The sequence below is a fragment of the Dendropsophus ebraccatus genome, chromosome 5, assembly GCF_027789765.1.
Source record: "Dendropsophus ebraccatus isolate aDenEbr1 chromosome 5, aDenEbr1.pat, whole genome shotgun sequence".
NCBI lineage: Eukaryota > Metazoa > Chordata > Amphibia > Anura > Hylidae > Dendropsophus > Dendropsophus ebraccatus.
Window position 1 is genome coordinate 61,825,405 of NC_091458.1, and position 15,494 is coordinate 61,840,898.

At 41.3% G+C, this 15,494-nt stretch overlaps 1 protein-coding gene across 2 annotated transcripts in view; it reads left to right on the plus strand.

The window, feature by feature from the left end:
- Positions 1–15,494, plus strand: part of B4GALNT1 (beta-1,4-N-acetyl-galactosaminyltransferase 1) — a 121,869-nt gene that overhangs the window by 88,310 nt on the left and 18,065 nt on the right. For both annotated transcript variants that reach the window (XM_069970345.1, XM_069970344.1), the window contains exons 6-7: positions 9,567–9,747; positions 11,185–11,277. In XM_069970345.1, coding sequence (XP_069826446.1) covers positions 9,567–9,747; positions 11,185–11,277 — 274 coding nt within the window. The remainder of the gene's footprint in view (positions 1–9,566; positions 9,748–11,184; positions 11,278–15,494) is intronic.

Genomic DNA, 15,494 nt, shown 5'->3' on the forward strand with positions numbered 1-15,494 from the left:
TTTTTTTTTGCGCCCTAACGCCGCTGAGTGCTGATCAGCATCGCACATAAGTGCGCCACTGATCAGCAACTCCTCCATTTTGGCGTAGGGGCGTTTTTTCCCCCCTATATCCTACCGCCACTGTCTGCTGATAAGTGCCGCACATAAGTGCGGCATTTATCAGCAGCTCCTTTCTTGGCGTAGGGATATTTTTTCTTACTGTCAAAAAAACATGTAAAAAATCACTACACTACACCACACTACATGGAATAAAGTTTTACACTACACCACTACACATTTACATACCCCATATACCAATCCCCGTATAAAGATGGCCCCCAGGGTGTTTTCGGCATCAGAGGCATACGCTATTATTGCCTCAGACACCGAAACAGCCAGTGAGGATGAATGGGGGGATCCTTCGTTCCTCCATTCATCCTCATCGTCCTCATCATCCAGTGACGTGTCTGGGGGTAGCGTAGCGTACACTGCCCCCCAGACACGTCTTTTCCGCCAGAACCATCCCAATAAGAGATCACGGTATGGCGTGAAATTCTACAAACTCTGTGAGAGTACCTCAGGGTACACTTACAGATCCAGGGTACGTGCACACTGCGGAATGACGAAGGATAACTCTTTGTGCATTCCGCAGCTGGCACCCGCCGGCGGACTGATGGAGGCGCGCGTCTCCGCCTGTGTCATAGATTCCATTCTATGCACGGTCGGATTCCGTTGTCCGTCCAAAAAATTAACACGTTCATTCTTTGGACAGAGGGCGGAATCCGCCTGTGCATAGAATGGAGTGTGACACAAGAGGAGACGCGCGCCTCAATCAGTCCGCCGGCGGGTGCCAGCTGCGGAATGCACAAAGGGTTATTCTTCTCCATTCCGCAGTGTGCAGGTACCATTACAGTGTATGAAGGAAGGGACACCCGAATCCTGCCCCCAGATGCCCCCCCATCCTTGGAGTTAGTGGGGAGATCGTTTCGGAACTGATCTTCCCACTGCTGGATAAAGGTTACCACCTGTACGGGGATAACCTTTATACCAGCACCCCCCTCTTCTGGTCCCTCGCTGCCCGAGCTGCTGTAGCTTGCGGCACGATCCGAAAATATCAGAAGCTGTAATAAAGCCCTAATATTTAGCAGCCATGGAGCGGACCCAGCGCTTCTGGATATGAAGGACCCCGTATCGCACCAGGACAACATTTTCCAGGTGACGTCCCCACACTGGAAAACAGGAGACCCCAGAAGAAGTGCAGAGTGTGGGGTAACAGGGGGTTCAGGAAGGACACCATTTTCCAGTGTGACACCTGTCCTGATCACCCGGCCTCTGCATACAGGATTGCTTCAAGGCGCACCACACGTCATTGGGGTTCTACATTTTCTAAATTCTGTCCCTTATTCCTATTTCAGGGGTCACGTTGATCCAGGGATTATTCTGATTGCCATTATGGAGTCGGGAAGGAATTTTTCCCCTGTGATGAGGCTACTGTTGTCTGCCTTACGAGGGTTTTTTTTGCCTTCCTCTGGATCAACACAGGTTGAATTTGATGGACACCTGTCATTTTCAGCCTTATAAACTAATAATTGGCCTAATACCCCCAAATAAATTAGAATTGTCCCTTTTCCCCAGCTAAATAGGTATGGCCGCCATTCCCATTAGAGAATGCCATGATGCAATTACAAAGCCTCTGTGCGGCCAGGACAGTAGAAACCCCCCACAAGTGACCCTATTCTGGAAACAACACCCCATAAGGAGTCTTAACGAGGGGGGCAGCGGGGATATGGCCCCCTGGTGACTGGCACATTTGTGGCGTGAAAATGAAAAAATAGTATTTTTTATTTTCACGGCACATGTTCCACATATGTGCCTGTCACCAGTGGGGTCCATATGCTCACTGTACCCCCTTGTTGGATTCCTTATGGGGTGTAGTTTCCATAATGGGGTCACTTGTGGGGGGTTTCTACTGTCCTGGCAGCACAGGAGCTTTTTAATTGCGACATGGCCTCCATCCTCCATTCCAGCCTCTAAATGGTGCTCTGTCCCTTTGGTGGCTTGCCCTGTGCCCATATGGCACATTATGTCCACATGTGGGGTATTTTCGTACTCAGGGGAAATTACCCTACATGTTTTGTGTTTACTTTCTTTTTTAACCTCTTGTGGAAAAGGAAAAAAATCAAGGCTAGACTAACATATAGTGTAAAAAAAGTTTAATTTTTACACTAAATTATTGATCTTGTCTTGATTTTTTCTTTTTCACAAGGGGTTAAAAGATAAAAAATAAAACACTAAATGGGTAGAGCAATTTCACCTGAGTACGGAAATACCCCACATGTGGACATAAAGCACCATGCGGGTGCAGGGTAAGCCTCCAAAGGGAAGGTGCGCCATTTGGCTTTTGGAGGCTGGATTTGGCTGGAATGGATTTCGAGGGGCCATGTTGCATTCAAAAGGCCCCTCTGTTGCCAAGACAGTTGAACCCCCCCCCACAAGTGACCCCATTATGGAAACTACACCCCTCAGGGAATGTAACAAGGGGTGTAGTAAGCATATGGACCCCACTGGTGACAGACACGAATGTGGAACAATATGGCGTAAAAATAAAATATTAAATTTTTTACACTATAATGTTGGTTTAGCCTTTAAATTTTTCATTTTCACAAGAGGTTAAAAGAGAAAAATACACACATAATGTGTAGAGCAATTTCCCCCGAGTCCGTAATATCCCACATGTGGACATAAAGCGCCAGGTGGGTGCAGGGCAAGCCTCCGAAGGTAAGGAGCGCCTTTTGGATTTTGGTGGTTGGATTTGGCCAGAATGGATGATGAACGCCATGTCGCATTTACAGAGCCCTCGTGCTGCCAAAACACTGGAAACCCCCCACAAGTGACCCCATTCTGGAAACTACACCCCTCAAGGAATCTTACAAGGGGTGCAGTGAGGATATGGACCCCTTGATGACGGCCACATTTGTGCCGTGAAAGTGAAAAAATGAAAATTTTCACTTTCACGTCACATTGTTCCACATTTGTGCCAGTTACCAGTGGGGTCCATTGCACCCCTTGTTAGTTTCCTTGAGGGGTGTAGTTACCAGAATGGGGTCACTTGTGGGGGGTTTCCAGTGTCTTGGCAGCACGAGGGCTCTGTAAATGCGACATGACCCTTGAAATCCATTCCAGTAAAATACAGCTTCCAGAAGCCAATTGGCGCTCCTTCCCTTTGGAGGCTCGTGCTGCGCCCGCTTGGCACTTTATGTCCACATGTGGGGTATTTCTGTACTCGGGAGAAACTGCGCTACACGTTTGGTGTGTTTTTTGTTTTTTTTTCTTTTATCCCCTTGTAAAAATGAAAAATGAAGGCTAGAACAACATTTTAGTGTAAAAAATAGAATTTTTCCTTTTTTACACCACATTGTTCTGAAAATCTGTGAAGCACCTGTGGGCTCCAGATCCTCACCGCACCCCTTGTTACATTCCTTGAGGGGTGTAGTTTTCTAAATGGTGTCCCTTTTTAGGGGTGTTTTTTAGGTTTTGGCACCCCAGAGCCTCTGCCAACCTGAAGTGGCACAGTCAAAAATGTCCAAATATAACGGAGGCGTTGAAATTCACTAGGCGCTCCCTTATATCTGAGGCTTGTGGTTGCATCAAATAGCGCGATAGGGCCACATATGGGGTATTTCTATAAACTGCAGAAATGGGGCAATCAATATTGGGGTGCATTTCTCTGCTAATAATCATTATGAAAGATATTGGATTACAATAAAATCTCTGCACAGAAAATAAACATTTTTAAATTTCTTACACACTTAGTTTTTCATTCTGTGACTCCCCTAAAGGGTTAAAAAAACTTTCTGGATGTGCTTTTGCAGAGTTTGGGGGACGCAGTTTCTGAAATGGGGTGCTTTGTGCGGCTTTCTAACATACACTCCCCTCATATACACTTTAAACCTGAACAGGTCCCTAAAAATATCTTGATTTTGAAATTTTACTGAAAATTTGGAAAATTGCTGCTAATGTTTTAAGCTTTCTATTGTCTAAAAAAAATGAAATATAGTTTAATAAAAGCTACCAACATAAAGTAGACATGTTGCTAATGCTATTTAATATATAATTTATGTGGCATAACCGTTTTCTGTATAAGCAGAAAGGTTTCAAAGTTGGAAAAATGCATTTTTTCTCAATTTTTCATGTTATTTTGGTGTTTTTCATAAAGATTTGTTATAAGTATCGACTCCATTTTACCAGAAATGTAAAGTACAATCTGTCACGAGAAAACAATCTCAGAATCGGCTGGATAGGTAAAAGCATCCCGAAGTTATTAATGAATAAAGTGGCACTGGTCATATTCATAAAATTTGTCTCTGTCCTTAAGGCCATTTCAGGCTCTGTCCTTAAGGGGTTAATACAGTGTTTCTGTATTCTCTATGGGGAGGGGTAAGCTGCTTCCAGAGAGCTCTGGCCACAGCTTATCTCTTTCCATCACTGCCGACCTCTGTCACCACCAACATCATCTGTCAGTAGTTGTTCTGGAGAGCCCCATACATGCTAGACCGATGGCATGATCCACTGCGAGCAGTGGGTTTGGCTTTTAGAAAGTCAAACAGTATTCATTTTCTCCTCCACACCCTGGGGACACATAGGTAAATGTTGGTGGTTATAAGGCTGCTCTATGTATTAATAAAGTAATGAGATCTGTGCGGGGGATGAGGCATGAACACATGCTTTTCTTGTTCTTCTGTGCACACTACCCGTGTCTTTTTGTTTTTTTCTTTAAACAATTAAAGAAAATCCTTAAAAATGCAGCACCCCTTAGACAGTTTTAGTTTATTAAAATCACTTAGATGCTTACGTGCACAGACATGGGAGTAGATTCATTCTAACTATGGTGCTGTGCACATGGCTGTAATACAGCTCAGCTTGCTTGAAGAGATCTGATACCATCTGTGGCACTTAATGTGTATATGCATGTACCGAGCCTAATAGAATACACAGTGAGGTCCAACCCTGGTTTATGCATTCCTGGTATCCTTATCTCTTATTTCACAACTAGACTTAAACTTACCCAGCCACTTTTTATGTCTGTTTATTAAATATAATTAGCATAAAACCTGTTTTCCTTCTTTCAGCCCGGTTATAGTAAGCCCCAAGAAGAGTACAGTCTACATGTAATACTGTAATGATCTATGTAAACTGCCTATTTTATCTTTTCCTGGGTTGCCTTCTCTATTCACATGAAGAGCTGCACTCAGAATTCTGCTGCTGTTATTTTTCTCTGATGACAAACCAACGATAGACGTCATGTTGGGGAGAAAGTGTTACTGATGCATTTGAGTTTACAATGGGCTTTGTGAGTAGACATTAAACAGGAGCAGCATCAAAGCAAGCACTGAATCCCAAGCGGGGGGCAGGTGTTTACACAGTATACTATTATAATTATGCCTTGCCTGATTCTGACCTTAGCAATAATAGGCTGCTGTTTATTTAAAGAGATTTTCCAAGGTAACAAAGTTTTCCCCTATCCAAAGCATAGGAGCTAAATAGCTGCTAACTAGGGGGTCCCAGTCTCTTTTAAGAGCATGGTACTCAGCTATTTCCATTGCTTCAACTGCTTCCTTCCACTTCATTCTAATAGAAGACTTGGGTCCTCATTCTACAACGGTCAAACTACTGTGATCAGCTAGTTATTTTCTGTCTAGTGAAGAACTGTCAGATAGGAAAACCCCTATAATGAAGATAAGTACAAACATATACAGTAAAACTATTCATTTGTTTGATCTTCATTGATCTTACTATGCAAAACATTGTTATTGGCAGCATGGTTAGTACTGTAAATGTAAAAGCTGCTTGTAGTAGTATTTACAGTAGTCATTGCTCCCTGGTGCAGTCCCCCATGAGAGTCATCACTATGCAACAATAACTATACCTTCCCTAAAAGAGATGACCATCCTGTCGCCAATTATTCATCAGTACAGCAGTGTATTCTGAGCAGTGTTATCGTTCCCAGATGAATCCAAAGCATGTTGCATCTGCATCAATGGCTACACTAAGAATCCACAGAGGAAGAACAAACATTTCAGAGCCAGGCTTGCAGGCTTTTTTATTTAAACATTATAAAGTCAGAGTGCTGTGCCTGCATGGTTACTCCCCCACCCACCGCATTTCTGGCACAGTCCATCGGGCACCACAATAGAACTCAACTGACTTCATTATACGTCAAAGGGCTCTTTAGTGGGCTGACTTTTTTTAAAGGTATACTCCGGCTAATTTTTTTTTCTTAATATCAACTAGTGTCAGGAAGTTATATTGATTTTTAATTTATTTCTTAATTTTTATTTTTTTTTAATCTGAAGTCTTCCAGTAGGTATCAGCTGCTTTATGTCCTGCAGGAAGTGGTGTATTCTTTCCAGTCTGACACAGTGCTCTCTGCTGCCACCACCTCTGACTGTAACAGGAACTGTCCATAGCAGTAGAGGTTTTCTATAGGGATTTGCTACTGCTCTGGATAGTTCCTGACACGGACAGAGGTGGCAGCAGAGAGCTCTGTGTCAAGCTGGAAAAAACACACCACTTCCTGCAGGACATACAGAAGCTGATAAGTACTGAAAGACTTGAGATTTTTAAATAGAAGTAAATGACAAATTTATATACCTTTCTGAAATCATTAGATTTTTTTTTTCCTGGAGTACCCTTTTAATATTTCAGTATCAGTTTTTCACATATGTAGAAAGAATACAATGATGGCTCTACCATGATGGCTTCTTCTCCAATAAAAGGCATATTTCTGTTTAGTAATAATTATAATAGTAATAATTATGTAATGTAATTATTATTTTATTATGTTTATTGACTGTGGGGAAAACCCATGGTGCTTTTGTAAATGTATCACCTATGTTTTTGCTACTAAGTAACAGTAAAAGATTTTTCTTTTTTTGAATCTGTTCATTCATTTTCTTTTATGTACATAAATATGGAGGCAACCAGCTCTCCTCTTGTTAACAGCATTTAGAGCTATGCTTTACAGCAGTGCTTTTCAAACTATGAGGCGCCCCCTAGTTTCTGGTGAGGCAGTTTTTACAAAAGTGACTATAAGCTGTACAGTCCTTTCCCTGACTGCAACAGTCTCTGGTTTAGGGACATTATTGGCTCATTTTATACTTATTTTAATGTTATACAGAGATTAGGAGACATATATAGGGTAGACTGAGCAATAGTTTTATTTTTGCATGGACTTCTACCCCAGATGGTGAGGCCCCAGCCTCCTCTTAGTCAGTCTGGTGAGGCTCAGGAATCATTTTGTATTTTGGGTGCAGCAGCAGTAGAAAAAGTTTGAGAAGCGCTTTGCAGCAGTCAAAGGCATCATAGACAACTAAAGTCTGCTTGGGCTCCGTAAGGAGGAAGATGTTACTAGAAAGGTCATATCATCAAAGGGTCTCCTCCAAAACATTCCTAAACTTATCAGAGGATAGATTTAACAGAGTTGATTATGTATCTGCAATTTCAATCTATTTATGTACATTTCCTACCATTCCTTTGCTATAAGCCCGCAAACAAAGGAGTCTTAGTAGTCCTCTCCATTATATTCTTAAGTATTCCTCTCTATGCATCAACATGCACAGTTTGCAGGTTTACAGCTTGGAAATGCTAAAGAGTAGAAAGATACAAATTACAGATTTGGAATTAGCATTGTTTATCTGATTTTCAGATTACTTTAGTTTAGGGGTTGAGGGGAATCCCTTTAAGGAAACAATATACCACTAACATCTACCACTAGAAAACAGGACGTACAAGAAAAAGGCAGGTTTGACCAAGCCATCCATACTGTATTTTAAAACCTTGCAGGGTTACTGTCAGTGGGTTTCTTATGTTTTTTTTTTTTTTCTTATGGTTTTCTTATGTCTTATGTCCTGTATGCATGGGGGGGGGGGGGGGGGCGGGCGAATATTTTCTGTAGGCATTGCTGTTCTGCTAAAGTAACGCCTGCTATTGCGTAAGCTGGCAGAGCCACTACACAATGTATGAGCCACCTGCTTCTGGTCCTATTTATTATTTACCAGATATCGGTGTCCCACTGATCAGACATTGATGGTCTACCCTGAGGTTAGGCCTACATTGTAAAGGTCACCGAAAAGCCTTTTAAATGGGCAGTGTCACATTTAAAAAAAAAAAAAAAAAAAAATAGTTCTTGAGATTTATCCTAAGTTTTGATCAGTCAATCTCTGGGTGCTCACTCCCACCTGTCACTAGAATGAGCAGGGAAAAGGAGTTGCAAAGCTGGTTCTCTTTTATTGTCTGTATAAAATATGAATAACTTGCCATTAAACGATGACTATTCTAATTTTACTAGAGTGGTTGAGAAAAAAACTATACAACATTCTGCCACAGGAATAAGATTTTCTTTCCTGTCTTGTAGATACTTGCCAGTGTTTTAAATTGCTTCCATTGGCTTTTATGAAGTCCTAAAATATTGCTCACTGAAAGGTAATCTTCAGTCAAAACCACCTCCTGACACATCAAAGATACAGATTAGTAGACTCCATTAAAATATTTTATGAACCTGGAAAAAAGCCATTGTTCTGCATAAAACTCCTTAATCGTAACGACATTGCTCAAAGTACACAACATAGTAAGCAAAGCACGACTGCTACAAATCATCCTCCGTTTAAAACATTGTGGTTGAGATTCCAATAGATGGAAGAGGCCAAAGGCTAGGTTGACACTATGTAGAAATGATGTCTGTCTTTTAGCACAACAGCCGACATTGCACAAATAACGTCCATTATTTTTTAGTACGATGATAGCTGTATGAAGACAGCCGTCATTTTTACATAATGTGTACCTAGCTTCACTCCTAACATGTCTGTCTTTTTGGTGGATTTCTCCTTTAAAGAGGTGTTCCCACTACCTAAACTTTTGTTAGGTGAATGGCAAATGCAAAAGAAAGCAATTTTGCAAATACTTTGTGTTGCAGAATTTCTTTCTTGAGGTTTGGCCCCTTGGTGTCCCTGTACTGTTGACAGTGATTACTTAGGTTCCCGACTACCCTTCTCAGCTCTAAGAACGGTGGCTGGAGAGGACAAGTTTGAGGACTTCTGTCAGGCAGCGTGCTGTGTGTAGTGTCATGAGGGTCTAATACCACTGATTGTGATATTGTAGGCTGAGGCACTGTATCTAATCCCACAGTGTTATACCATCTGCAGGGGTGCTGTATCTAATCCCACTGTGGGTGATACCATCTACTAAGGCAATGGTCAGCAGTCAGTGGATGGGTGGAGAGGGGAGGCCACGCCCACTTTCAGACAGCCAAGAGAAAAGTTCATTTAGCGAGATCTTAGCAAGCGCACAAGCAGTAAACATAATAATAAAAACGACTTCATTTTTTGGCTACTGAAATTATAGTTATGCTTTAAAGTACTTTACTCCATACAATTCCTTTTACTTTGTATTGCATTGAAAAAAAATTTAATAGTTTTTTTTTTTAATTGTAATTTCACACAGTGCCAAGATCACATCTGCCCAATGCTTCACTATTCTATAATACACAATTTAGATGTCTACCTTCTCACATCTTCCATATCTTCTCTCAGGTGAGCTTGTCGTGCACCATGGGAACATTCGACGTGGCAGCAGAAGTGGATAGTGTCACTATAAAAGGAACAGGAGGAAAACAAATCACATTATCTAGCATCTTGTTGGATAATATGAACCGCCAGCTTCAGCTAATTTCTTATACCAACACCATGTTCCATCCAAATACAGCGGACACTGGTGAGTACATTTCTTTAGAAGGCAATATTACATTTGGGGCTATGTATAGAAATTACAGAGGCCCTAGAATATGTGTATATGTATATAAGGATCTGCTGCCGTCGCTCTGTGTAATAGGAGCAGCAGCAGATTGCCGCTGTCTCCTATGGGCTGCCCGGACGATCTAGCTATCACTCAGGTGCTCAAACCCCCCGTCAAGCTCTTACCTGCTCGCAGACGACGCTTGCATTAGTGCCGGCAGGGAGCGGGAAACGAGGAGCAAGTGAGCGCTCGCTTACTCCCTCGTTTACTCCCTCTCGTCGCCCCGTGTAATAGGGGCTTATTCAGGTTCTATGGGAAGATTGCAGTTTACACTGATCAAAGATATGCAAGAGCATAGCATTGACTAGAGCAGTCAATATTATAAATGACTGTAAATAATAATGTAAAAGAAAAAAAAAATTAATAAGACAGCCTCTCCCCCAATAAAAGTTAAAATCACCCCATTTCCTATTATACAAAGAAAACCTGCATAAATAAATCCATATTGTAGCATGCGCAATTGTCCGCTTGATTAAGATAGAACAATAATATTCCTGTTCGGTCAACGATGTAAATTGAAAAGAGGAAAAAAAACACCAGAATTGCAGATTTTTTTTTTTCTCCACTTATCAGAAAAAAATATTTTTTTTTTTATTTTTTTTTTTTAACTAACATGTGATGCTAATAAAAACTAGAGATCATAGGAGGAAAAATGACGTCCCAACCAGCCCTGTAGGTGGAAAAAGAAAAGCGCTGAGGCTAATAAAAAATGGCCTGGTCATTACGGTCAAAATAGGCGGCAGAGGGGTTAATTGTCGGACATACGCCAGGGCAAATCCCACTGAGCCCAATCACTCCCTGACTCCTACGATGGTTATTTGGGAACAGTGAAGAAAAGCTGGGTGGTTATGAATATCGCCTATCTGTACTTTGATTTACTGTAGCATTGCATATGCCATGTCAGAAAGTAAAGCTTCTCTTTTAAAATGACTATGTTGAAAACAATCCTGCACGTTGTAATATAAATCATTAGAATTTAGTCATTTAGCATTTGTAATAGAGACTTAAAGGAAGTCCAGCAAAAATTTTTATTGTAAGTATTAAGTATTGTATTGCCCCTCAAAAGTTATACAAATCACCAATATACAATTATTATGGGAAATGCACATAAAGTTCTTTTTTCCCTGCACTTACTACTGCATCAAGGCTTCACTTCCTGGATAACATGGTAATATCACTTCCTGAATAACATGCTGATGTCACGACCCCCGACTCCCAGAGCTGGTGTTTGACCTAATACAGTAGCTCATATTGCTGTGGAAACAACACCATGCATCAGGTCCTGGTGAATGTCCTGTTTTAATACATTTTTTATTGATAACATTGTAACTCTTCTTTTTTCATTTTGCTTTTCAGTCCGCTTTCAGAGTAATGGACATACAGCTTCATTTACCATTAAGGTCCGCCATCCCCCTGTTCCTAAGTTATATGACATGGGACCTAGTAAATGTAAGTAACACTGTACAATATAAGTGAAGGTGACTAACTTCTTGAACTGGTTGCCCTGTCTGCCAGCAGCAAGGTAGAGAGTAGGAGGATCTTAGTCAGTATAGGTAAAATTCAGAACAACTCAGAGCCCTATTACACGAAATGCTTATCGGCCATATTCGGAAGATATCAGCCGTTATGGTGGATAATCGTCTTGTGTAATAGAAGATAGCGGTCAGCCGACATGAATGTGTTGACTGATCATTGTCTTTTAACCCTTTCACGACCTGGGGTCATTGATGCCTCAATGCCCAGGTCATGTTTGGACATCAGCTTATGGGATCATTAATATGATGTCCCCTAGCTCTGCCCCCTCTCCTCTGTTCCCTGACGCTGTTACCATCTTATAACAGCGGCAGGGGAGAGAGGGGAGGGGGCAAAGCTCATGGGCGCGCGCCCAGCCTTCCCTTCCGAACCCCGCAGGCTTTCAAAGGCAGGTTTCGGAAGGGAAGCCGGTTTCGATGGCTACCATCGGGCCTCTGCGATTACTTCTGTATAGGGAGAATTCTCTCTCCGGAGCCCTATAGATGCTGCGGTCTTGCTGACCGCAGTATCTATGGGGTTAACTCTCAGCATCGGAGAGCGGCTCCGGTGCTGAGAGTTGCGGCGGTTCCCCGGCTATCACTGATAGCCGGTTCCCGCCGAGGATGACACAGGCGCAGCTCCTACGCCTTTGTCATCCTACAGCATTAATTAACGTCACGGCTGGAAGAACCGCGGAATAGGAGCGGCTGCAGAAGAACGCTGCTGTCTCCTATGGGCTGCCCGGTAAATCTGGCCCGGACGGCTCCCTATGGCTCCCCCTGCTCTCACTCGCACCACACCCGCCCATTTGCTCCTCTCCATCCCCCTGTATAATAGGGTGCACTGGGTTTGTGAATCTTGTGGGTGATCAGTAATTGACAGCTATTTCTTTATGATTGATCATATAGGGAAGGCTGTTATCCATTGAGTAGGACCTCCTACTGTACTCATTGAAGTTCTTATACAAATGAATACATTCTAGTCTGAGTATAATCCTTCCCTTTTTATAACCTGCTACTGACAAATAGGACAGCAGTTTTAGTTTACCTGTTCATCTGGTCTTTCATAGGTATATATTACATTGGTGGTCATGTGTAAATGTATCATTTAAATAAACATAGAGCTGTAAGAAAGAGCAATATATCAGGTTCTTCCCAACCAGAGGTTTCAGAAACACAGGTGGCTTCCTAGTTGCAATTGCTGTCTTGCATTAATAAACCAGGCATGCCTTACGGTGCTATTGGGTGGGTCACCTGCTGCATTTGTATGAGCACTAATCTGATCGGCTTTTGTTTAAATAGCCTTTAAACTGCACTACTATTGTTAGTTAGGCTCTCCGAACCTCTTTTTGTTATTGATGTTATAAATGGAAACCTCATAAAAATGAAGCAGCCACATATCATAAGTTACCCATGTACCAATCCACACATGAAAATTCCCTGCAGGATTTACAGCCTATACCTGTTTCCCCGAAAATAAGACATCCTCTGAAAATAAGGCATAGTGGAGGATTTACAGGATAGATAGATAGATAGATAGATAGATAGATAGATAGATTATATGTGTGTGTATTTATATTTATTTATTTTTTTGCAGAAATCAATAGTCCAGGCAATTTTAAGAAACTTTGTAATTGGGTTTATTAGGCAAATTATCTGCAAAAAGACTTTTCCCAGCCCCCCTTTCTCTCATTCACTGCTTTTTATTAGGAAATCTCGACTCTTTTACATCAGTCGAGCCCTGCGTAACCTGGGGAGGGGGGAGGAGGAAGGAGGGAGATTAGTCGCCAGCAGAGAATAAAGGATTGCACAGTAGGAGCTGTGTGAGAGCCGGTATTCAGAGGTCAGAGAGGTCAGTGCTGACTTCAGAGGAGATAGAAAAAAAGGGAAAATTTGGCAGCACAGCAGCAGCCCGAAGTAAACGAGTGCCTATCTCATGGATCTCTGCAGCATATCTATGCTGCAGAGATCTCTATGAGAGATCAGTGTACTTATACTAGAAGTCCCCTAAGGGGGCTTCTAGTATAAGTGTAAAAGTAAAAAAAAAAGTGTCATTATTAATAAAAAGCCCCCTCCCCTAATAAAAGTCAGAATCACCCCCCTTTTCCCAGGTTATTAATAAAAGTAAATAAATAAACAAACATGTTTGGTATCGCCGCGTGCGTAATCGCCCAAACTATTAATTAATCACATTCCTCTCTCGTACGGTAAACTGCGTAAGCGCTAAAAAATCCCAAAGTGCAAAATTGCGCATTTTTGGTCGCATCAAATCCAGAAAAATGTTAATAAAAAGCGATCAAAAAGTCGTATATGCGCAATCAAGGTACCGATAGAAAGAACATGTCATGGCGCACAAAATGACACATGACACAGCCCCATAGACCAAAGGATAAAAGCGCTATAAGCCTGGGAATGGAGCGATTTTAAGGAACGTATATTTGTAAACAATGGTTTTAATTTTTTACAGGCCATCAGATACAAGAAAAGTTACACATGTTAATATATCGTTTTAATCGTAACGACTTGTGGAACATATATAACAAGTCAGTTTTACCCCGGAGCGAACGGTGTAAAAACACATATCCACTAAAAACACAAAATGTGTTGTTTCTTTTTCAATTTCACCACACATTGAATTTTTTCCTGCTTTTGCAGTGTACTTTATGCAAAAATTCAGCCTGTCATTGCAAAATACAATTAGTGGCGCAAAAAATAAGGGCTCATGTGGGTTTCTAGGTGAAAAAATGCAACTGCTATGGCCTTTTATGCACAAGGAGGAAAAAACAAAATCGCAAAAATCAAAATTGCCCCGGTCCTTAAAGGGTTAATATCTACAGAGCAGGTGTTTATCGTGTGTACGCTGGGAGGAGTATATACGGTAGGCCCTTGCACCTGTGGATTGCTGCTGCACGCCTGTACTATTAATTTCTGCAAAAATCCCCCAAAATTATGTCTGGTTATGCTGGTTGGTGATGACAACAACTATTCAGTATATAATAAATATTCATTTTGTTTGTTCAACAATAAGCTTGAATTCTCCTTGGAAAAATAAGACATCCCCTGAAAATAAGACACACTGTCTTATTTTTGGGGATACCGGTAGTATACCTACTACCCACCTAATTAGCTAAATGTTTTTACACCATGCAAGTAATAGTAAAATGGACATGTATATGTAGTCTGTAAATCTGTATGATTATAGCTATACACTATTTATATAGCTTTTGTTTTACCACCTTACTACATTAGAAAGTACAATCGGTTCTGCAAAAAACAAGCCCTCAGGTTAATAGAGAAGTTTTTAGATGGCAAGAAGAGAAGGGTTGAATCTGTGTGAATGAGCTTCGCTGTACATGTCAGTATTGTTGTAGCAAATTAACTGGGATGTAAAGAAATGATCTTGAATTGTAAGAAAACTGGTCTCCATTAAGGACAATTGTTGGCTTTTAGGGTATTAGTGGATTACAAAGCAGTTAGTGAATTGTATATAATGATGGATTAAGGTATACTACTGGCAGTGAATTGTCATGTGCGGATTGGTGGATGGGTTACTCATGGGGTGCGGCTTCTTCAGTTTTATATCTATTCTATGAAATCCGATATGTATGACTGTTCCCCAGAGGATGAGAAAATGTAGCGATAGCCTTCACACACTACTGTATTCCTAAGATGATGGCTTCAGGAGCCTCAATGCAGCCACTTGTCCCTGTGGTATGTCAAGTGTCAGCACTCAAGACGTAATTAGATTTCAAGCACATTTTTGAGAAATTGAGTTTTCCAGATAATTCATTGACCGTATACATTTAAACAATTGTAACTATTCTTCTGTTAGATGAGGTGTGATGATACATAAGAGACTTGTGCACTAAATACAGCTAAGAATGTATACATATTTCTTTTGTGCTTGTGTTCCTTGTATTCTGACAGCCCCAACCTCCCTGTAACTTTACCTCCAGGTTTATCAGTATATAAAATGTGGACCAATAAACAGAAAAATTGGTCATAGAGATATGTACAGTATTTTCTAATGTAAACATCAATTTGGACTCTGTAGGGTGAGATAAGATAAATGGAAGATAAGTGGTTCATTAAGGGGAAGATAACAAGCACCTCCAATGTGCCCTTTGTCATACAAGGAGATGTATGTTATTACCT